The 23,547-nt window shown below is 37.7% G+C and overlaps 1 protein-coding gene across 1 annotated transcript; it reads right to left on the bottom strand.

The window, feature by feature from the left end:
- Positions 1–1,749: 1,749 nt before the first annotated feature.
- LOC135466260 (ankyrin repeat, PH and SEC7 domain containing protein secG-like) lies at positions 1,750–8,340 on the bottom strand. Its single transcript, XM_064743671.1, has one exon. The coding sequence runs from the start codon at positions 8,330–8,332 to the stop codon at positions 6,587–6,589; it is 1,746 nt and encodes a 581-aa protein (XP_064599741.1). The 5' UTR covers positions 8,333–8,340; the 3' UTR covers positions 1,750–6,586.
- Positions 8,341–23,547: the final 15,207 nt, after the last annotated feature.

A 23,547-nucleotide genomic window follows, 5' to 3' on the forward strand; every position in this document is an offset into this window, starting at 1 on the left:
TCTTGGCGGATAACTAGCGCCGGACTCCCGCCTGTCGCGGTGCGCCTGCGTGTGGGAGGGACAAATAAACATATCATCAGGAGACCACGCAACAGAATTGCTACCAGTTTGTGTTACTGCCAGGAGCGATATTGGAAACTCGTCAGATCTGCCAACTTAAAACCAACGTTATAGTTAATAACTATAGAAAATAAGCTCAACTGCCATTTTAATATGTTGGCTTAAAGACAAGAATTAATATCATTCCATCCCGACACCACCAGTTGTGTGTGTATATATATATATATATATATATATATATATATATATATATATATATATAGAATTCACCATATCTATCTCTCTCTCTCTCTCTCTCTCTCTCTCTCTCTCTCTCTATATATATATATATGGTGAATTCTTTTGACACTTTAACCCTTCGTCTTGCTCAAATAATATATAATAATGGTTGTTCAGCTGATAGGTGTCTAAGGTGGTATATTCAATTAAAAATATTTTGTTTCCCAAGAATGACGGCGGACAAGATTATGCTGGGGAAAGGAAGCCGGCCAAGGCCAACTAAATACGCACGAATGATAAAACGTATAGCGTGCAACATGCTGAAGACATACCTTCATGCGACGATGTCTTGTGCATGATCTTCGCTTCAGTGGGATTTAAGCACGATACAAGGATCACGTTTGCTTTGGTCGAATCAGTCATTACACCTTGATTGGATTAAACCAAAACTCTGTTACTTTGGCCAGTGGATTAAGCACAGATCTAAAAACAATGTCTTACTTTACACCACAACCTTATGTATGACAGAAATCTTTAACTTCAACACTTAAACGGCATCGTATGTGCTTTACAAGTTATTGTTAACTGCGACGCACAAACCCAAGCATACATGTATAAATATACACCTGGGTTTAATTTCTGACCGTCAAAAATCTTGCAATACCACATCGTACGTGAATATCACCATCTTCATTTAATCAACCTCGCCGACAAGAAAATGGTATAATAGCATCCCCTGCAATTTAATTGTAACTCTCGCTGAGCGTTATACAGGTGTTTTCTGGGCTGTTATTCAACAATACTGCTAGGTGTTATGTCACCATTCATGTCATGACATGCATGTGTATATCATGTATCTATTCTCGGCAGCACGGAATTTCCTTGCACAACTGCATGGTGACCACGCATTTCCCAAGCCTCCTTTCTTAGCTGCGACCAGCAGCTCTATATGGGTCGCCCTGAGTGTCCTGGGATATTGCATGCATCCCAGGTGTCAAATAAGACATTGACCTCAATATTTTTATAAGCCATTCTTGTAACAAGGAATCTTGCAAATCTTCTATTAACAGAAAAGGAAGTGACAAGAATAATTCAGGAAGAAACAAGAATCGCATTTTCGATACGACTATGCACAATGACCAAAACGGCGTGGGTTTTCTCAGGAAATGTCATAGTATAGGCCTTAATCGTATATATGTAAGATTACTTGCTATGCTATCAAGATAGGCATAGTAATCAATAGCGGCATGGATTCCAACATATGGACATTTACTTACAGTAGTTGGACTTCATTCATTCAAACTGTTGTGTTCACATTTAAATGAATTACACGAACCGTATTGAATTAGTGCTGAACACAGGTTTATTATTTCGTAAATAAAACACAGTGCTTGGTTAACACAACTCATCCAATGGTACACAACACTGCAACACTGGCACTAATACACTAATCCCCCCCCCCACAACCGATCTGGAATAAAACAAGGTTTTCCTATAAACTGGGCACATATTTTGAACCATTTAATAAGTGTACACTGTGATGTCCTTCTGCATCTAAGATGTGAATCTTTTCTGTGCAGTTTACTCGTGGATCTGTGGCTATACCTTAAATGGGCACACAGATTTTCAGTTTTTTCGTACACGATATATCTACCACTAACAAACTGAATCAAGTCTTCGTTGTTTTTTAGGTGGTTTTCTGGATAGGTTCTTAATCTCTGCTGTACGATTGTCCTGACTGTGCTTCCTGGTGTAATTTATATTAAGTTTTTAGCTTGACACAACAGGATAAACAACACATCAATTATTCAGGTATCTGAGATCTGAAAGCTAAAACTGCCGAAATACTTATTATACATGTAATCAAAACGGTTACATTGCACTCTCCACGGGGTTTGGTAAGTGTACAATTTACCCCCAAGCATTAGGTACATTCCAGATTATACAATAAACCAGAGTATATAGCGATACCATAGCTATATACGCGTACAAATTCCTTGTAAGCTGGTCATGGGCGTGGCAAAGTATACGTGGGTGAAAGCCATGCTTCACTCAACACGGCGTACTTAAATATAGCTTAGCAGACATGTAAAAGACACGTAACATTGCATACGTGGTTAATTGGTTCGGAGGTTCACTGGCAAAGCTATCGGAAACATTCATACACTGGGGACTTCGTGGCTCAACTCAGCCAATGCACACAGCTTTGTGCTTGAGGCAAATATTTACGTGTTATGAATTAAGAGTGGCATATATATTCATCAACTTCAGTGCATGAAGAAGTGTGTGTCCTATATATTAAATGGCATACACTTTCAATATACCAAATCGGAAAATATTATGGTAACCTTTATACCAAGGAGGATCTATGGAACATGAATGAGCTTAATCATGTAATGGATCCTTCGCACTGACAAAATGTTAATTATAACAAAGATTTTAAACTTTAATCCACTCTCTTAAAGTGCAAATGTTAAAGTGTCGACATTTTCTATATAAGTGTTAAAATAATAGTACCTTAATTCCCCAACCTTTTCGTATATAAAATAGCAACTTTTAGTGCAATTTAATTTGAGTTTGGAAACAAAAAACATTGGTTTGTTGGGTCAATTTCAGAGCTTCACCAAAAGTATAACTTTATCAATCTATACAGAATAATGCTTTCAGAATATGCTTAAATAAACACCTTGCAAACATACGAAAAGGTTGAAGAATCATAGCTCATGTTAAATGCTGTTAAGTACGAGTGCCACATTTTAACATGCTACGCAGCCTGATCATTGTTTGCAGGTTGCAGGTACACGGTGTTTAATAGACCACAAAGCTTTCATTATTTATAATGCGGAACACAACACTGAAAACTGTTAATTTGACCTAACATAGTGTTAAATTACAACAACTACAATCGTTTTGTGAAGTGTTAAATTTCTAACACTTTATGGAGTGTTAACCTTCCATTATTAACGTTTTCCCTCCTCCACCACTGCCAGAATGTTGGATTTAACATCAATACAGTCATACATAAAAATTCAGCTTTAAGAGGACACAGTACGTCTCTGAATCCATAAGATTGAAAATAAAAGGTTAGGACTTGCATGTGTTATACGTGTATTCGTATTGAAGCTAGAGATTGCCCTTGCATCTGCATGAGTTTGCTCCCGCACGTACATGCATGGTACATGTATTTATACGGAGTGGTAAAGGCTGCACTTGTACGAAATGCTTGATATAACATGTACAAAAATCCTCCCAGCCCTCCTCACCCGTGCAAAATGTACATAAAATATACGTACATGTACATACTGAAAAAAGATTAATACTGTTGTGGTAAAGTTGGAGTGAAGGCGAAAGAGTCCTTAGCAGTGTAATTAGTATATACGTCTGGTGATACCCGAAAGTTGTCCATGCATACTCAGAAGGCTTATATAGAGGTATATACAGTAATAGACAGTGATGCAGACCTGTGTGAACTTACGCCATTAGTATTAAAAGATCAGTCACAGAAAACATCAATATGTTACAAAATATATACTTTCTTCTAAAACAAACATGTACAAAAGTAGAAATGAATCATATAGTCTATGACAGTTTATGCTGTAAGTTCAAAATACCTTCCACAAAGATGCCTGTACACAATTGAATTATTTGCAAACCAGTGGCTTTCTTCTGAGGATTCTACCATGTACCTGGGATTAAGATAGACTATCTTAATCCCAGCATGTACTTATGTGGATTTTGACACAATTTCACAACAGAATTCTTGTCAATGTTCTGTATGACCAGCGGTTAGTATATATATTAACTACAAATTAACACTTATTGGAAATTATAAAGAACAGTGACTTAATCAGTGGTGTGTATTGTGAGGAGGAATATATGGAGACTATTTCAATATCCTAGGTTTGTACCACTTTTTATATTCGAAATTAACAAAATTTGAATCAACAAATACCATCAACAAATCACCCATGGTTTCATGGAATCTGTCATGAACTAATCAGCTTATTGCATGAACTGTGGTACAGACGAGTGATATCAGTTTGTGAAAAACCACGTAAAGTTATCAGTATTCATGGTAAATCGCATAACATTTCACAGCATTTTTCACTAGCTTAATACAACATGATGATCACTGTTGAAAAATTCCATGAAATTTTAGGTTTACATTATAGTTATTAATTCACACTAAAGATAACACACTAATCCGACTTGAATAATTATGTTATAAAATTATCCACACCTGAAACTCATATTTGGTGACATATCCACTAATAAGAATTAAAGCAATTTCTGTTATCAGAAACTGATAAGCTAAGAAGATGTTTTAATGACTATATTTAACACCCATTTACTTATGATTTATTTCCTTTCACCAAGCCCAGAAAATGGCGCATCCACCTTATACCCAGCCAATACTGTTTTATCTTTACAATGAAATACATGTAAATATGACATAAAAATTATCTTAACACTTTCCCTTTAATATGTGAAAAGATGAAGAAATTAGAAAAGAAAAGTGATCCTCACTTTATAAAACCACAAAAGCCATATACGCTCAAGATCAATCATCGCAATTAGAATTTCATAGAAATTAGGTCAACATTGTTTTCTGCCAGTTCCAAGATTATCTGATCAAATACTGATTTACATTCTTTGACTAATTCAGTAAAAAATTTATACATTCCCACCCTATTAACTTTGTTTACAGGCGTAAGTCAAATCTTACATGTTCATAACAAAAATTGGCCTCAGTATACCTACTTCATACATGTTTAAGGTATTAGGCTAAGTTAAAATTTGTAAATGTATTGGAGTCAGTGAGTGCTTGGTGTTTAACATTGTACTTAACAAGTTTTCAGTCATTTGACGACGAAGGAGTGCATGTAATGTGCTTTCTTGTTGCAGGACGGACTTCCACCTCTCTTATGTAGTGCTGCCGCACTGAGACGACTTACTGAAGGCAAGTAAGCCACCCGGTCAGAGCCATTATACTGATATGGGTCAACCAGTCGTTGCACTATGCCCTTCATGCTGAACGCCCAAGTGAAGAAGTTAAAACATCCTTTTTTAAAGTCGTAGGTGTGGCACGACCCAGGATTGACCCTGGATGTACCGCCACCCAAAGCAGACACTCTACCACAGGCCAGTGTATATGTATGTGTATTTGTGAAAAAAATTAATGAGGTCATAAGAATGGTATTGCAAGACACTATTATAAACAATGAAATTATTTAACTGTTTCATTTTTCAAGTCATCAAATTACTTGTACGGTGTAAATATATAAATATGTCAGGCCATGCATATCTATTTTTGTTTAAAACTTATATCGAAACCAGAGATGTGAAATTCTTTTTATGGTCACCCCTGGTGACTATTGAAATACACATTAATGCCTGAACAATCAATAATCAATTCCTGTTTTCCAGAAAACAGTACCCACTAATATTTTGTCTTACAGCCATAATGATGGCTTCATGTTTATGCCTTTACCATCTGCTGTTTCTGAATCATGTTCTAGACGTTTAACATCTTGTTCTAGACATTTAACATCTTGAGATCAAAAGACTTAACAGAATTATCATAAAATCACAACACAAACATAGCATCACAGAACAGTTTGTGTAGACAATAAAAAAACAAAAACAAAAAAAAAGAACAACATACGAAAAGACAAACAAACCAGAAAATAGGGTTAGATATTAACCTATGTTGAAGAAAAGAGTCTATCACCAAAATAAAGAAAGCAATGCATTCCAGGAGATTGCTTAAGATTTAAAAACAAACATTTTCATAAAAAAAACCTACATTAACTTCAAATGTACAAGCAAATAAAAATGCTACTACATGTATAATAACATAATAAATTATAGAAGGATAAATATTTTCGCATAGAGTGTATCATCTTCCTCTCTGAAGAAGTACAATCTGAATGCCACAGTAAGAGATATTCATAGAGCAGACAAATACTGGCCGATGTTACATTATAGTTTATATGGTAGCTGAACACAGCTGTCTTGTACACTAGCCCTCATGCAGTCCAGCTTGTACTCCAGTCTTCTTGTACCCCAGCCCTCTTGAAATTCAGCCGTTTTGTACTCCAGATTTCTTGTACTCCAGCCCTCTTGCAATCAGCCTTTTTGTAGTCCAGTATTCTTATTCTTCTAACCCAGCATTCTTGCAACAGGATTCAGACATGCAATACAGTTAATGTAAATGCAAAAGGGGAAAATTTAAAAACTTGAGAAGCTAAACTTCAAATACAAGAAACCATTAAACCATCTTCATGTATCATGTGTATTCCATAAGTTACTCCACATCTAAATCTTCCAAAAGGAGAAATTTAAGAAGAGATTTTGGCAATGTGAGTTCTTGTATTTTCTGATTTATCTGTCCACCTTTTCCAAGAGATTTCCTGATGGACTCTCTACACATGTCCGTCAGAAGGCTGGTGGAGAAAGCGACAGAGTGAACGAGATCCCGGACTAGCGGTGAATACTGTGGTGAAAGCAACTGGGGTGAGCTATGCAAGGTTTTCATCATGTTCACGGCACTCTGGTTGTAAATTCTCACCAGAGCCTCTAGAACCGCACGGTTCTGTTTGTGAGCTGAGTGCTCCAAGGCATTACAAGGCCCACAACTCTCCGACAATGACGAACGCTGTCCAAGATCAGCATTTGACTGGAGTAGAAGTTTTATCACCTGTGGGTTCCCAGAATCAACGGCGAACCAAAGAGGTGACGTGTTGACATCATCTGGGATATCGGGATCAGCGCCGTTGTCCAGTAGTAGCTTAACAATCTGGCAGCTGCCGTAGTGATGGAACACTGCCTCATTCAGGGCCGTCATCCCGTGCTGACCTCGTGCGTTCACATCACAGCCAGATTCCAATAGGAACTGAACCACCTGACTCTGCTTATTACTCACGGCTGCAATTAAAGGTGTGTCACCATCGTTGTTCTGAATATCTAGGCCAAACCCTTTGCCTATCACCATTTTGCAGCAGTGGACATTACCTCCGGTTGCAGCCATGTGTAACAGTGAGTTGCCATTTGTTGTGGTTCTGTTCAGATCAGATCCACTTTCAATCAAAAACTGCAGCACATCTGCATGGCCACGAGATGCCGCCAAATGAACAGGCGTACACAGATTAGAGTCTTGAGCATCAATCTGGGAGTCTGCCTCTAGAAGAAGACTTGAACATGTGAGTTTTCCTCGCTCTGCTGCCAGGTGCAACGCAGTGCGCCGATTATAGGCAGCCATGTTAACATTCGACTTAAACTCCACCAAGAGGCTGACTGTATCCGAGTGGCCATTCATGGACGCCATCATCAAAGGGGTGTAACGCCGGATGTCTTGAGCATCAATCTCTGCACCAGAATTCAACAAAAGTTTACAGCATTCTGTATTACCATGCTGTGAGGCAAAATGCAAAGCTGTTGCAGCACTGTGGCACACATTATTTACGTCTGCCCCCTGTGTCAACAGGACTCTTGTTGGCTCCACAAAGCCTTTTTCCGCAGCGCTAATCAAAGGTGTGTGACCAAATGCGTCATCAGCCTCAATGTCTGCTTCTGCCATGATGAAAAGCTTACAGCAGTTGACATGGCCATTTTCTGCGGCGACGTGAAGGGCTGTTCTGTCGTGATGGCCCCGGTACCTAACCGATGCTCCATGGGACAGGAGGTGTCTGACTACCTGGATGTTCCCGCTGTGAGCCGCTAGAATCAACGCAGTGTCCTCCTGGGCATTCCTCACATTCACGTCAGCCCCTGCCCCCACCAGTAGGCGACAGCACTCCAGGAAACCCTGAGAAGCCGCTTCATGCAAGGCCGTGTTTCCAAGGGGACCTCCCAGATAGTGGACACTGGATTCCCAGGTAAACAGGAGTTGGATGATACTATGATGGCCATGTCTAGCAGCAGCAACCATCAGAGGACTCACACCTTCTGGGTCCTCAGTGTTAGAGGACACTCCGGCCTCCAGCATGGCCACAACCGTGTCCAAGAGGCCTGCTCTACACCCATGGAACAGAGCAGCTGCCAGTTTCCGCATCACTGACCTTTTCCTGACGGATAACCCTTTCAATACTGCGGTATTTATTTCCAAGCACAGCATCCCAAAAGCTGAAAAAAAACAACAAAAAACAAACATGATAACAGTAATTTCTGGTAACCTTAATACTTGTAACGCATGTATAAGGTATATTTATATGTCACAAGACAATGACTTCATGTTTAGCACTTTGAACATTAATCCAGCTGTAACACAACAGTTTCTCCGGCTGGTCCAAATACAGACATATTTACGTCACGGCCACACTGGAAGGTCAATTATTAAAGCAGAAAACACCAATTATCATTCCATACATGTACTCAGTTATGGTATGCTGACACTGGACTAACCAATAACTGTACTCATTGTAACAGTATTATTTAATGCAGGAATGCCAATGAAGGAAATTCAAAAGTTTTGCAATTAGTACACCTTGGTAATCAGATACTCCTCTGCCACAACACAGTGGTGAATGCACTATTAAATGATGAAGAATTGTAATTTCCTCTTAAAACTCTAAAATATGTATTCCCAATCCAAAATTGATTTACCTGATTGTTGTTTATTTCGATACATGTTTTACTCTTTCTGTGTGTACATGGGAGTGTAGGTCGGTGTCTGACACATCAAACAACGGTAAGAGATGAGAATGACTGTGTATGCATGATAAGACAATGATATTCAAGAAGGATATACTCCACATGTACAAATTATGAGGAAGAAGTAACTGACATTTATGCATAATGATGAGAAGCAAACTTAATATCAAACCTGATCAGAGGAAATGGCAGATAAGTATTCAGATCTAATAACATGGGCTCTCTCCAACGTATTGTGAGACACCTTACCCCTGGGGAACCATTCACTCTGATTGACGCTGTTGGAAAATCAATTCCAGGGCTACATGTAGCTACAATGTAATCAGATCTTGACAAGCTACAGAGCTGACATTACCAGACAAGTTCTCGATCCAGCTGAATAGATATACTGTACAGGTACAGCCATCTGTAGGAAATTACCTGCAAGAATATATCCCTGACACCGCTAAATTATTCCTGTCTAGCCATGCTAACTGTACATCAGATGAACTGCAATCAGGTGTATTACTCTTACCTGTTCATAATGACGCCTGGCCAACAAACCACATCCTCTGAAAACAGAACAGAAATGCATAATATTACATTAAAGCAGGTCAATCAGTGCTTTCATGCAGGCCAAGTCTGTGTAATTAGAAATGAGCCCTTGAGTGGGAAAATATGCCACAGAAGATGGGATATGAAAAATGTAACATGTAGTCTGCAATACTGTCATATATAGTTATAAAGTTATATATAGATAGCGTTTTTAACAGCAAGAAGTAGATATAATGATTGGTTTGCTACTATTTAAGCATTTACACCATTTGTTAGAATAAAACCCTAAACTGTGGTAAACTGACATATTTCACCAGATATATGTGTGACCATTTGCAGAATATCACACGCTTGTTGCTGCTCTGCATACTCTCTATGCATTAAATCTTTCATTGTATTGTCAAATTTTGACATCTGACATTCACTTTAAAAAATGTAGAACGAGGAGCCTGAGTGCAGAACAACACTGGACTTGTTACAGGACATCCCAGCTATGCCAAATCTGCACTTGTTATACGTGGGCCCTTACACATGTGTATTAATTTGATTAGTGTTTCATAATGTACTCAAGAATAATTCACTTACACGATGACAGCGAGCACATATATATAGTCAGAGGAAACCAGACAATGTCAGGGCATCATTCACACAAATAATGTGGGTGCACAAATTGACCACACTTTCTGAGATTGCCCACCTGACAGATGACAGCTACATGTGCGTGCTAGTTTTCCATTTCCTGTATTGTTCTTCATTATTATTAAGTCTACAAAAAGCAGACAATAGCTTATTCTTTGAGCTTTGAACTACTAAGGACAGTCAAGAAAGAGCGAGAATCATGTGTTTGATATTGTACATATAACGGTACCTTAATTAATGCAATTGGGTACACAACAACCCCAGCCACTGTTAAGCAAGGTATACAACCATGAAACATTTATAGCAGTAATTATGAAAGAATATGGAGATCCACCTCAATAGCGAATGTTCATGCTTACAGTGTACAAAGATGCAAGACTATCATCTATTAGACGGAGCATCAATCAAAATATCAGAGAGGAAAATATCCCACTTAATGTCAATTTCCCCATACAATCTGAAGTGTTGAAACAGTGTGAAATAAGCTTGTTTCTCAATTTACTTCAATTCCGCAGGTAACTACATGTACATATACTTTACCAACCGCTACAGCACGACATAAATATATATGTATCATAGTTCATTATACCACCATTAATTGTTCACATGTGTATCGTGTGTTTAGCAAAGCATGTTAAAACAACAATGCAGATTTTATAGCAATGACTGTAGTTCAGGTAAATATATGACAACATGGTTCACGAATGCCTACATGTACATTTGGGTTATCTGTAGAATTTAATTTGCTGCATAAATGTGTCACAGGACATTACTAAGGTCAAGTTGTTGGGCTGGTAATTATAAATGTAAGCTGCGTGGTTGTTGTCATACAGGTATCTGTACATGTTTAGGCCAGTACGAAACAGTTTACTTAAGATAAACTGCTACCATAAATGCAACATCATATCCAGTAGCTAACACATCCATGTTTACATTTAACATCACATAAATTTATTTATTTATTTATTTGACTGGTGTTTTACACCGTACGATACTCCAGATTATTTCACTTATATGATGGTGGCCAGCATTATGGTTGGGAGGAAGATGAGCTAAACCCACGACCATCTGCACGTTGCTGACAGACCTTCCCACCTACGGTCAGAGAAGAAGCCAGCATGAGCTGGACTTGAAACTCACAGTGACAGCATTGGTAAGTGGCTCCTGGGTCACTGCGCAGAGCTGGCCTGCTATAACCATCTCAGCCACCCATCCCCTAAATGTCATTGCAAGTAAATAGGTAGGTTACGTGTCAAACTAGCAGCAGCTATACATGGAACTGTTTATAATTACATTCCATGTGTACTGTATTTTGTCTAACGCTTAGTATTTTTCAAGTGGCACATTTTACTTGATTCTGATTGATTCGTTCATTTTATAGGGCCAATTAATCTGTTGGAAAAACTTCTGTTCTGGTAGAAAAATTTTAATTTTTATAAGGCCTTATACAACCCTTCTGAGAGCTCATTTTCACTTTACCAAACCCGTACTACCAAAGTCCATATAGCTATACATGTACTACCAGAATCCTGGTAACTACACATGTAATATCAGAATCCTGTCAGCAATACATGTAATACCAGAATTATGGCAGCTATGTTCATGTAATATCAGAATCCTGCTAGCTATACATGTAATACCAGAATCATGGCAGGTATATACATGTAATACGAGAATCCTGGTAGCTGTACATGTAATATAAGAAACCTGGTAGCTATACATGTAATACCAGAATCATGGCAGCTATATACATGTACATGTAATACCAGAATCATGGCAGGTATATACATGTAATACCAGAATCCTGGTAGCTATACATGTAATATAAGAAACCTGGTAGCTACACATGTAATACCAGAATCATGGCAGCTATATACATGTACATGTAATACCAGAATCATGGCAGCTATATACATGAACATGTAATACCGGAATCCTGCCAGCTACAAACATGTAATACCAGAATCCTGGTAGCTATACATGTAATATCAGAATCCTGGTAGCTATACATGTAATGTCAGAATCTGAAAGCTATACAGGTAATACCAAAGTCCTTGTAGCTATACAAGTTATATCGCAATTCTGGTAGCTATACATGTAATAGCAGAATCCTGCCAGCTATATACATGTAAAACCAGAATCATGGAGGCTATATACAAGTAATACCAGAATCATGGAGGCTATATACATGTAATACCAGAATCATGGCAGCTATATATATGTAATACCTACATGTAATACCAGAATCATGGCAGCTATATACATGCACATGTAATACGTTACAGAATACTAGCAGCAGGTTCTGATATGTAAATAACATATAATAAACATGTAATTCTGGCACTATGTAAAATGTCCAGCAGCTTAAAGTATGGTATAACACAGGAATCGGGGCCTCCGTGGCTCAGTCGGTTAGCGCGCTAGCGCAGCGTAGTGACCCAGAAGCCTCTCACCAATGCGGTCGTTGTGAGTTCAAGACCAGCTCATGCTGGCTTCCTCTCCGGCCGTACGTGGGAAGGTCTGCCAGCAACCTGCGGATGGTCGTGGGTTTCCGCCGGGCTCTGCCCGGTTTCCACCCACCATAATGCTGGCCGCCGTCGTATAAGTGAAATATTCTTGAGTACGGCGTAAAACACCAATCAAAAAAAAAAAAAAAAAAAATAACACAGGAATCCTATCAGCAGCTACACATGTAAACATGTAATCAGCATATTTATTATAAGAATCCAGGCAACAGCTATGTGAAAAATGTAACTTCGCCATCCTCATATAACTACCCATATTCCGATTTCACATAACCCTGTGGCTTACCATTCTCAAATGACTTCCCATGCTCATGATGACTGCCCATACTCACCTAGCTTTCCATAACCATGGGCATGTGCCTAACCACACTCAAAAGATTATCCATACCCACGTGGCTGATTACCATACGTAATGAATTCCCATGCTCATGATGACTACCCATGCTCACATGATTTCCCACTCACATCACTTCCCATATACCCATGTGATTTACCTTACTCAAATGATTTCCCACAGTCACATGGCTTCCTGTACCCACATGAATTAATACCATACCCACATGACTTCTAACACCTGCATGAAACAAATGTTTATGCATTGTCTGGAATACTGAACTTGCTTTTGAATGCTGAATTCACAATTTGCTGTATCGACTAGTCAAATCAAATATGGCCTAATACATTATGCTATTTCATATGATTATATAAATCATATATTTGATTATTGCTTTCATATAGGCCTACTGCTACATATTTAATTAAGAATACTTATCTAATACCTAACCAGTAAAGTAAATTTACGATGAACTCGCTGAAAGTTTGTGCCACACAAGAACACAGCTTCAGTGCCTAGTACAGGGCCATATTTTGTACAAACATAAAGTTCAGAGTTGTAGGTGGATATATGTGTGGGAGAAAATTCTGTAGGGCACCTTGACCAGACTATGTCTTGACCTACATTTGACTCGGGTATGACCTAGTTTGTGGTCCTGTTTGACAGGCAGAATGTAAACAGCCAAACCATATGGAAAGGCTTATCAGCTACTTAGAGATTGTTTCCATAGCTAACTCATCCAAGCTATCACTAATGACAAAGGTATTTCTTCTGAAAGTCTGTCTTCAAAAGCAGAAAAAACTCTGTAGATAAATCTAACATACAGTGTGAATGAAATATATTACAGAAAACATAAAACTGCAAGCAGACTGAGAAACAAGCCTTGTCACACTTCTGTCAATAAAAAATAAAAACAACAAATGGAAATAAAAAATACATGTATAATAACTTAGCTATGATAATATATACATTAAGTCAGAAATAATGTGTGCCTCAAACGTAAGATGAAAGAGAAATGTGTCCAGAAATACTTTATTTTCTACATTTTGAAAACCTAGAAATGGCAGTTATTAGTTTTTCTTTTTTTTCTAACACCATGAATATTTTCCAAAAGATTTCACATTATTTAAGCGGCTGAAATCCATTAAATCATGTAAAGCCTATTAAAATGAATTGACAGTGATGATTTCACACAAATTACCAAATTTCAAAAATGTTTCCACATACAAATAAGGGAAATATTTATGAAGAAAGTGATGTGAGGACATCAATATGATGCTGTCTGACCGGGCCACCATATGTTATCATTTTGATTGCTGTTAACAGCCCAGAAGAAAAACAACAAACACGTATATAAAACAATACATCAAAATAATAAATAAAAAAATACATCAAAATAGTTCTGGGGACTGAGGCCTGGAATGGCACGCTCTTGGTGGACATCGATAACGTTTATTATAATTTCGAGTTAAACAGAAGGCAAGACTGAGATAAAATGAAATAGGTTCACACTGTATATTGGTAGAAAGATCTCAGTTCATGAAGCGAAAAATGTGATTTCCTTGGAACGATGCTTATTTACTAGAAAAATATGAGGGTATTTATGTTTGATATCTTCATTATGATCAAAACACAAGAAGTTTTCTGGCATGTTGTACATGTCGCATATTTTTTTCATTTCTATACACATTGCATTCTCGTAACAAAATGCAAATCGTATCTCTTTGAACAACACACTAAGTTATTTCCATGGTTTACAAGTAAATGGTTTACATCTATGGATATGCATGGCTTGATTTGAAGTAAAAGTATGCAGACCAATTCATGTATAAATTTTAATTGCAATCCAGAAATTAAAGCAGCAGAATTAAAATCAGTTTACAGACACAGCAATCAGTAATATTTTCTACTCCTATCAAGAGAATAATCAAAAATATGTGCTAAGAAAAAATTTTGTTAAAGGCAAAGTCTTACAAGGATATAAAAATGCTTGTCATATGACCTGAACAAGTATGCATGTTAAAACTCCACTATTATTTCAAAAACAATAATTTAGTTATTTCAAACTATAGATAAAGTTTACAACACCATCACACTGCTTATGTGATTCTTCAATACAAAAACAAGTATATACACCGTACCTATTAAAACCCAAAGACTTACCCAGAAGCATTTCTTGCTCCATTTGTTTTCAAAGGAATTACTGCAAACAGCACTTTATCATTAGTCGAGATCTACCAAAATGTACCAACAGCGTGGAACAGCAAACTCTCAATGTATGCTGACACTAGATGCGTTCGAGTCTTCTATATGTTCACTCTCAAGATCCTCGCATCGGCGGTACAAAACCATTCCACAAATACCCATATTTATATGACTTTCCACCCATTAACTTTCAGGTGTGCAAAATACGTATATCTTTCACACCAGTTCAAAAGTGCGGTGGGAAACGTAGAAATTCCTCTCCAGGTCGACTGGCCATAATGTTAATAGAAAACGGGGAGTTTTCACCTGAAGTTGGCAAAGATTCAAGAGATACCAAGTGAAACGTGCCAGTCACTGTCAGCAGGATGAGTGACAATAAACCATGTGCATCTGCACATGCTATCAAAGTCCACACCCACAAATGTACTATTATATCTGCAGCCACAGAGGCCCACATTGAAGCCAACAGAAACGAGGACAGATTTATATCCAGTAAGTTTCCATGCAACAAGAGTGAGCCCATCAATCATCAGCCAACATTCAGGTTCATTATCATACTGATGCGCAGTAAACACAACCTCCCCATGCATTCTTTTTTTCTTTGGTGTCTGGATCCTATCTTGAGCAGCAGCTAGAAATTAGTTTGCAGCAAACTAAAGATTGTGTACCAATGTGTAAGCTATGCAAGTAAGATTTTAATATCAGTAAATTCAGGATTCTACCTGGAGCAGAAGCTAGAAATTTGTTTACAGCAAACTAAAGATTGTGTATCAATGTGTAATCTATGCAAGTAAGATTTTAATATCAGTAAATTCAGGATTCTACCTGGAGCAGAAGCTAGAAATTTGTTTACAGCAAACTAAAGATTGTGTATCAATGTGTAAGCTATGCAAGTAAGATTTTAATATCAGTAAATTCAGGATTCTACCTGGAGCAGCAGCTAGAAATTTGCTTACAGCAAACTAAAGATTGTGTATCAATGTGTAAGCTATGCAAGTAAGATTTTAAGATCAGTAAATTCAGGATTCTACCTGGAGCAGCAGCTAGAAATTTTTTTGCAGCAAAATAAAGATTGTGTACCAATTTGTAATCTATGCAAGTAAGACTTTAATATCAGTAAATTCAGGATTTTATTAAACATATATACATACAGATAAACATTCCATTGGTGAGAAATAAACACATGTATATGCTGAAAGAGATGTATTTATCTGACTGCACCAGCACTCAAGAAGATTTCCACTTAAGTTATTCTGACCATGTTATTAGTTGAGGAAACTAGACTGACAAAAGAACGATTGGATGATATAAAATGCAATGAAGAGGTATAAAATTGCGAATTTTAACTCCTTAATAGCTCAAAATTATGAGACCAATAAGAAGGTAAATTTACTGAAAGCAAGCTATAAATGTACATACATTTAAAACAGCTGCATGTACATCATGATAATACTACATACCTACAGATACAGTAACCTTATCACTGCTTCAACTGATATAAGTGAATCAAAATCTATTAAGAATTTGTTATTCTAATACTACCAAAAAGTGTTTCTTCCTGCATGCCCACAACTCCAGAATGCCAATTTGCAAGACAGCCAGCAATGCCATCAGGAGTAGATGACAATGTCATACAACTGTACATGTAAGCTTCCAGTGAGATACATTTACAGATGTATAGCAACATTTACACAGACGTTAACTGACAGTTGCTGACAGGTTGAAGTTCTAAGACGGCACATCCCAGATTAAACTTCAGCTACCCATATCATGTAAGCAAGTTAACACTGCCAAGGGATGAAGCTTAATAATATGTAGCATCCCACAGAAAGTAATTATTGTGGAGATGGTACGGCCTTCTTGACTGCACTATCTGAAGTTGTATAAACAAACATTATAGACAGGAATCCAGACATCAGTGTATATAAAACCAAAATTCATCCACCCAACCAGCTGTCTTTAAGAATATAGGCCTACAACACTGTGTACAGGGGCAGTATAAACCTTGTCTGCCATTTAAACGACAAAATGGTTCGTTTCTTAATAACCCTCAATCAATCAACTACATGTAGGCATCAACATTTCACAAAATGTATTTTTATGTTATCCTGCTCAATTTTTCAACTTACTTCCCTATTTCTGCTATATATTGGGATTTCATTTTTCAGTATTGATTTTTTGCTATGCTAGCAATTGCTACAGTATTTTGCTTGCTATGTATATTACATCAAATTCACTGTTTCTGCTGAGTTTACTCTATAGCCTAACGAAGTTTGGAAATTAAAACTGGCTTTGTTCAAAATAGGCAGAACTGTATTTCATCTGTAGGATACCAGTACCTGATTTAAATACTAATACAATCTTATGTCACATAATGTTTGTACAGATCCCCATTGGTAATGCAGTGGTGTAATTTCCAGAACAAGGTTAATTCTTTTATAGAGTACCCAAAATTTGGGCTATTGTAAAAAATTACTGTAAAAAATGAGTATTCAACTATTGGCACAAATCCAGCTCATGCTAATTTATAGGCCTTTTTAGCCTTTGACTTTTCCACCTTCTATGACAGACTTCTTTAAACCTGTTTAATGCCGACAAACTATACTATAAACAAAGTGAGTTCAAGCATTCATTAGGCACTGACTATTAATACACATCTGACTCAACAGATAGAATTTGAAGATCCCTTAACTGCCATGTTGTTGTTGTTGGAAGTAGGCCCTATTTACATACTCTGTAATGTTAGTCCTGGCTGTTTATTACAGCCACATCCATTTTCCCCCAGTTATTATCCAAATCTCATTTTCTGACCATGACCACGCATGTTGATCTAACTGTGTCACACATAGATTAAACACTGTATTATTACTGATGTGGTTTCCTCAGATTAATCGATGGATTGATTGACTGTTGTTTAATGCCAACTCCTTTACCATGGAAGTAAGTTCTACTGGTGAAGGAAACCCACCAGAGTAAACCACTGATCTTTGGCAAGACACAAACACCAATTTATATTGTTGCAGAATAAATCTTTTTTCCAGTGTTGGAGAAAAGTATAAAAACAAACGTTAAACTTGAAAATCAACTATATTTGTGCAATATTTGGATTATCCCAGTAATTTTTCCATCTGAACACAAATGTACAAGCATGATGGGAAAGTTTTGAAACGCAGGAAATTCATAAAAACCTCAGCCATGATCAGACAAAATGAAAAGGCAGATTAATTTTCAGTTTTAGTTCATTTTATGCCTCACCTATAAAACAACAAATAAAACTGGTGTTGCCTCGCAGACAAACTTAATTAAATCTCACGTACTACACACAAACTTATTTAAATCTCACTTACCACAAACAAACTTAATTGCATGTCTTATTGAAGGAGTGAGAGAGTGCTTGGAGTTAACGTCGTACTTAACAATTTTTCAGTCTTATGACGAGGAAGGAATCCTTAGTGTGTATGTGATGTGCCTCCTTGTTGCAGGGCGGATTTCCACCGCTCTTTTCTCTAGTGCTGTTTCACTAAAACGCCTTACCAAAGGCAAGTAAGCTGTCCCGCCCAAGCCATTACACTGATACGGGTCAATGAGTAGTTACACTATCCCTTTCATGCTGAACGCTAAGCGAGGAACTTAAAACTTCCTCTTTTATGGTCTTAGATGTGACTCAACCCAGGATTGACCCTGGGTCTTCTGCTCCCGAGGCTAATGCTCCACCAACTGCTTACTGGTGGAAGGCACATGGACCCGGAATCATGAAATCATCCTAGGCTTCAATCAAAATTTCAAATCACATTAAAATTGTAATTTCTGATGTAAAAAGGTCAAAATATTGCTTACAATAGACATTGGTGGCAATGTATTTTGAGTCTCAGAGCAGGGGTGGTTACTCTCATGACACTTTCATGCCACTTGATTCATGTACAGGTACAGACTTTATCTGACTTGTTCCATATCTAGAAAAACATTTAAGGTTCTGATTCTAGACTTGATGTGACTGCATAGAGAAATCCCCTAAAATGCAACTCAAAATAATGCTTTTAAGAGCTGTGAATGAAAGAAATTGGTAAGAAAACTTAACTTTTTATTGGTAAACCATCATAGTTTTGATTAATTCACTTTAATTTTTGCTGGTATCTTAAATGACACAAACAAATCCTTTTTAGAGGCGTATTCATAATAATTTTTTACATAAATTCTACTGAAAGAAGTGCTTTAGTGGTGGCAAACGTTGAAGATTTACAGTGGCTCCACTTCTACATGTGAAATATGTGTACCAACAAACCTCTGGTACATGTACAGTATTCATCTATTCATAGACTTGACCCATCCTGGTCAGTACAGAGACCACCTATTTCCAGTGACCAGCTGATGAGGATGGGCTGAATGTCTACTCATGCACTCTGGGGCACACTAACCTAATGCCTTAGGTGTGAGTTTACCACCTGCCAAAAGGGTCAGACCACAATGAACATGTTTCCTCAAATACAAGTTGAATGTTCACCTTAACACTGGGTTGGCAGGTCATAACCTAGCTGGTTGTGCAGATTTAGATCTGCCATGCACGTACACTGGTAGATGTACGTGTGTCTTAGCTTCATGTCATCGCAGTAAAAATAGGCAACACTGGACCAAATCTACATATAAAGCATCCGATGTTGTGCACAAAGTTCAAAGCAATTTATTTATTTGTTTGGTGTTTTACACTGTACTCAAGAATATGTCACATACATGTACATGACAGGCCTTCGCACTTACGATCAGAGAGGAAGCCAGCATGAGCTGGCCTTGAATTCACAGCGATCACATTGGTGAGACCACCAGTCCACGGACGCCCCAGTTCAAAGTAAGCAAAAACACCTGAGGAAATTGAATTTAGCACCTTCATGTTATCCAGTTAGCCCTAAAAACAACCAAAAGAGTTTTCAAATATGACCAAAATTAGAATTTCTTACCACTATACCAGGACAACAGAGCATACAGGAAAACTAATAGCCCACAGATCAGTGTTCACCTAACCTAATGAATTAGATGTTGTATGCATTACAATGCATATTTTACCCTTGATGCAGAGGCAGGGGAAAAGAACAGCTAAAGATTCAAACTCTGCTCCGGATAATACTGGAGTCAGCATAGTGTGACTGTCAGACATCGATGCCCAAATTGTACATGGTACACGGCGCTACGAGCACAGCTACACGGCGCTACGTATGAAAAGTTTAAGAGACAATCCTGGTGTAACTAGCTATGTAGGTGATAAGCAACCCAATTACAACTGTGCAGTCTCTGTGAGGGATTTCTGTTCAGCTGTTCTCTAAGCTGTTGTAGCGAGCACGGCACAAGGGAGTATCCAGGCATTCTTACTGGGTGATTCCCGGTATGATTCAGGTTGGCAGGCTGCATCGCAGAACCACAACGTCTAGCCATCCGTACAGAATTTCTCAATTCAGCCAGGAATATAAGCACAATACACAAATCTACCTCATGTATGTCTTTCTTACCTTATGCACCAGATAGTTGAAATAGACTGTGGTTCGTTTTGGCACATGACAAGAAGAATTACATTTCTCTCGAGCCTACATCATCACGTATGTGCATAAATGACAGTTGACCCCGCCAAAACAAGACACCATCTTAATGGTCATGTGACCAAATCATTATCCAAGGGCAGTAACTCCCAACTACAGTTGTTGGCTTACACCCCTGATCGCTACATGGACAGTGTTTGGTGTCTGCGGAAAGCTATAGGCCTACCTTTAACCGAACATTACTAAACGAAGCTTTTTTTTTTAATTTTGTTTCTTTTACTTTAGGCATTAGATTTGAAATTGTACATTGGACCAAACATGTATATGAGGGAAAATTTTACGTACCAGTATGTCAATTAAACGTTATTTCACATGTATGGGGGAGCGAATTGATAAGAAAATAAATTACCGTTACCGAAACTGTTCGCACGAGATTACTAAGATGTTAGCTACGTAATGGTCCAGTCAAAGATGAGCATTGTCTTGTATCAGAACATTCTATATACGTGCACGGTTTTCTAAATGGTTCAATACCCCTGTGATCAGAATTTGCATCAAGGTAAAATGTGCCGTAGAAATGATTTGGGACATTCCATTTTGACGGGAATCTTGTATATATTGATCGGCTTATAATTTTTCAGCGAAAAGTCAACCAGTGCTTGAGTGCCGTGTCGATATATATGGCGTTCATTCAGACATTCATTTGTAGGTCACTACATCGCCTGGTAACCTAAAAAGGATATCCGCTTGAAATTAATATAGCTGTGCACAAAATCATGGGACAAAACTCTTCACAAGTAGTCTTTAGCTTAAATTTTTAAGTTATTTCCCTTCCACTGTGGTCTTATGGCACAGATCGTCACCAGTGAAAGCTATGCTTGGGCGTACTCGTAGGCCTACGTTTCACAACCATATTTTACTGTTGAGTGAGCTACAGTGACTAATGCAAATCATTCATAAATAGTCATTCATAAACAGAATGGGTCAGTTAATTTTCTCCGTTCTTTATCAATGATCAGCATGAAACAGTTACAATCTTATAGGCCTAAGTCTATAGGGCTTACTGGTATTCGCATGAATGATGTTATCTGAGAACTTAGTCTAACCACACTGTATCCTGTAGGAAGTCAGATTTTGCAGAAATATTTATTTTATTTATTTATTTGATTGGTGTTTTACGTCCTACTCAAGACTATTTCACTTATACGACGGCGGCCAGCATTATGGTGAGAGGAAACCTGGCAGAGCCCGGGGGAAACCCACGACCATCCGCAGGTTGCTGGCAGACCATCCCACGTACAGACGGAGAGGAAGCCCATTTTGCAGAAATAACTCAGTTGGCAATATATGTAGTGGGGATTGTGTGGGCATGTTCACATGCGGAATATTGTGTAATTACTAAAATCGTATCAATAATATATCTTTAAATGTCTGACTTTTTGTTTTCTGTTTTTGGTTTTAATTAAATTAGGAAAATGGTATCATAGGTATAAACATTTATCGAAAATAAGCAGGTATGCATAGGCCTACATTTAACCAGAAGAAGACTAACTACAGGCCTTCTTCGAAACAAGCTAAATCTCCCCCTCCCGTTGTGATTATTGTGTATTTCTTTATCTTCAACTATTTTGAAATTTTCCTGCCAAAGACAACACTGAATAGTGACACGCCCATGCACCCAATACCCCTTCCTACATACATTTGTAAGGCCTGTAACAAACTGAAATAAATTTGTTGTTAAATATATGTATGATAAACACCTCAGTTTGTGTATGTTCCTGCTTGACCCAGCTCAGATGAGAGTCATAATATAAGTCTGATGTGAAAAAGATAAAAGATAACGGGCGACAAACTTTAGTTTATTTACACGAATGCAGTTATCGACTCCCATATGTCAAGTGGATATTTCCGGCCCAAAACAAGATGTATAGGCATGCAGTATTCACCTGCTGCTAGTCTTTTGGTGTGTCTTATTTGGTTGGCAGTGCTCGTAGAGTCGATTTTTGGTTCATCATGAAGTTCCACCAAATCTTCCACCAAATATGCCATACATACTGTGTATAGTCACCACTTAGTACATTCAGCATCCACCACACTCACCATCCATCAGTCAGAAATGTTTGTCAATTAAAATTGCTTTGTTTTAGTCTCCACAGTCAATATATACCCTTTCCGATCCATTATTATACAGCTAAAGTATTAGACTTTATCAACTAGAGTTCGAATAAAGCATGCCTTATATACGTGTACGTGCTTATGCACATGCTTTCAAAATGTACGAACACTATTCCTTTTATTGAAAAACAGATATTCTAGAAATTTTGATTTACTACTGAGCCAGTTATGAACCGAATACATCTGAGGCCACACATCGATAAACTGACGTGAACTATATTCCAGTTTGTAAAGACATTTCACATTACACGAAGCCTTAATTCGTTAGCTGTCGAATGATTTCATACAGAAGAAAATCCATTTAAAGTACGTATTAAATATCCGCAGGCAAATGTATAATGTTGCATGTTTTGTATTAAACTTCCTGATCGAAGAATGTCTCTTTGTCTATAAATATGCTGTTCACACATTTTGAAGTTCCACTTGAGAGCATCGTATGTGTCATGCAGTATTCCAAGTTTGTGCCGACATATGCGTTTCCACTAAATAAAAAAAGCTTACTTTGCCTAACTTCTCATGCAGGTAATTATATCCCTAGAACTATGTCATGTTTTAAAGACGTGAGACTCCCATTTTTTCAGTAATATATTTGAGTGCACAATTGCGTGACGTGATGTTTATCGAGCATCAGGAGTAAAAGGCATCAGTTAAAATGACTTCATGATAGAATGTTTAAACT

This window comes from Liolophura sinensis, chromosome 6 (genome assembly GCF_032854445.1).
Source record: "Liolophura sinensis isolate JHLJ2023 chromosome 6, CUHK_Ljap_v2, whole genome shotgun sequence".
In the NCBI taxonomy this organism is placed as follows: domain Eukaryota; kingdom Metazoa; phylum Mollusca; class Polyplacophora; order Chitonida; family Chitonidae; genus Liolophura; species Liolophura sinensis.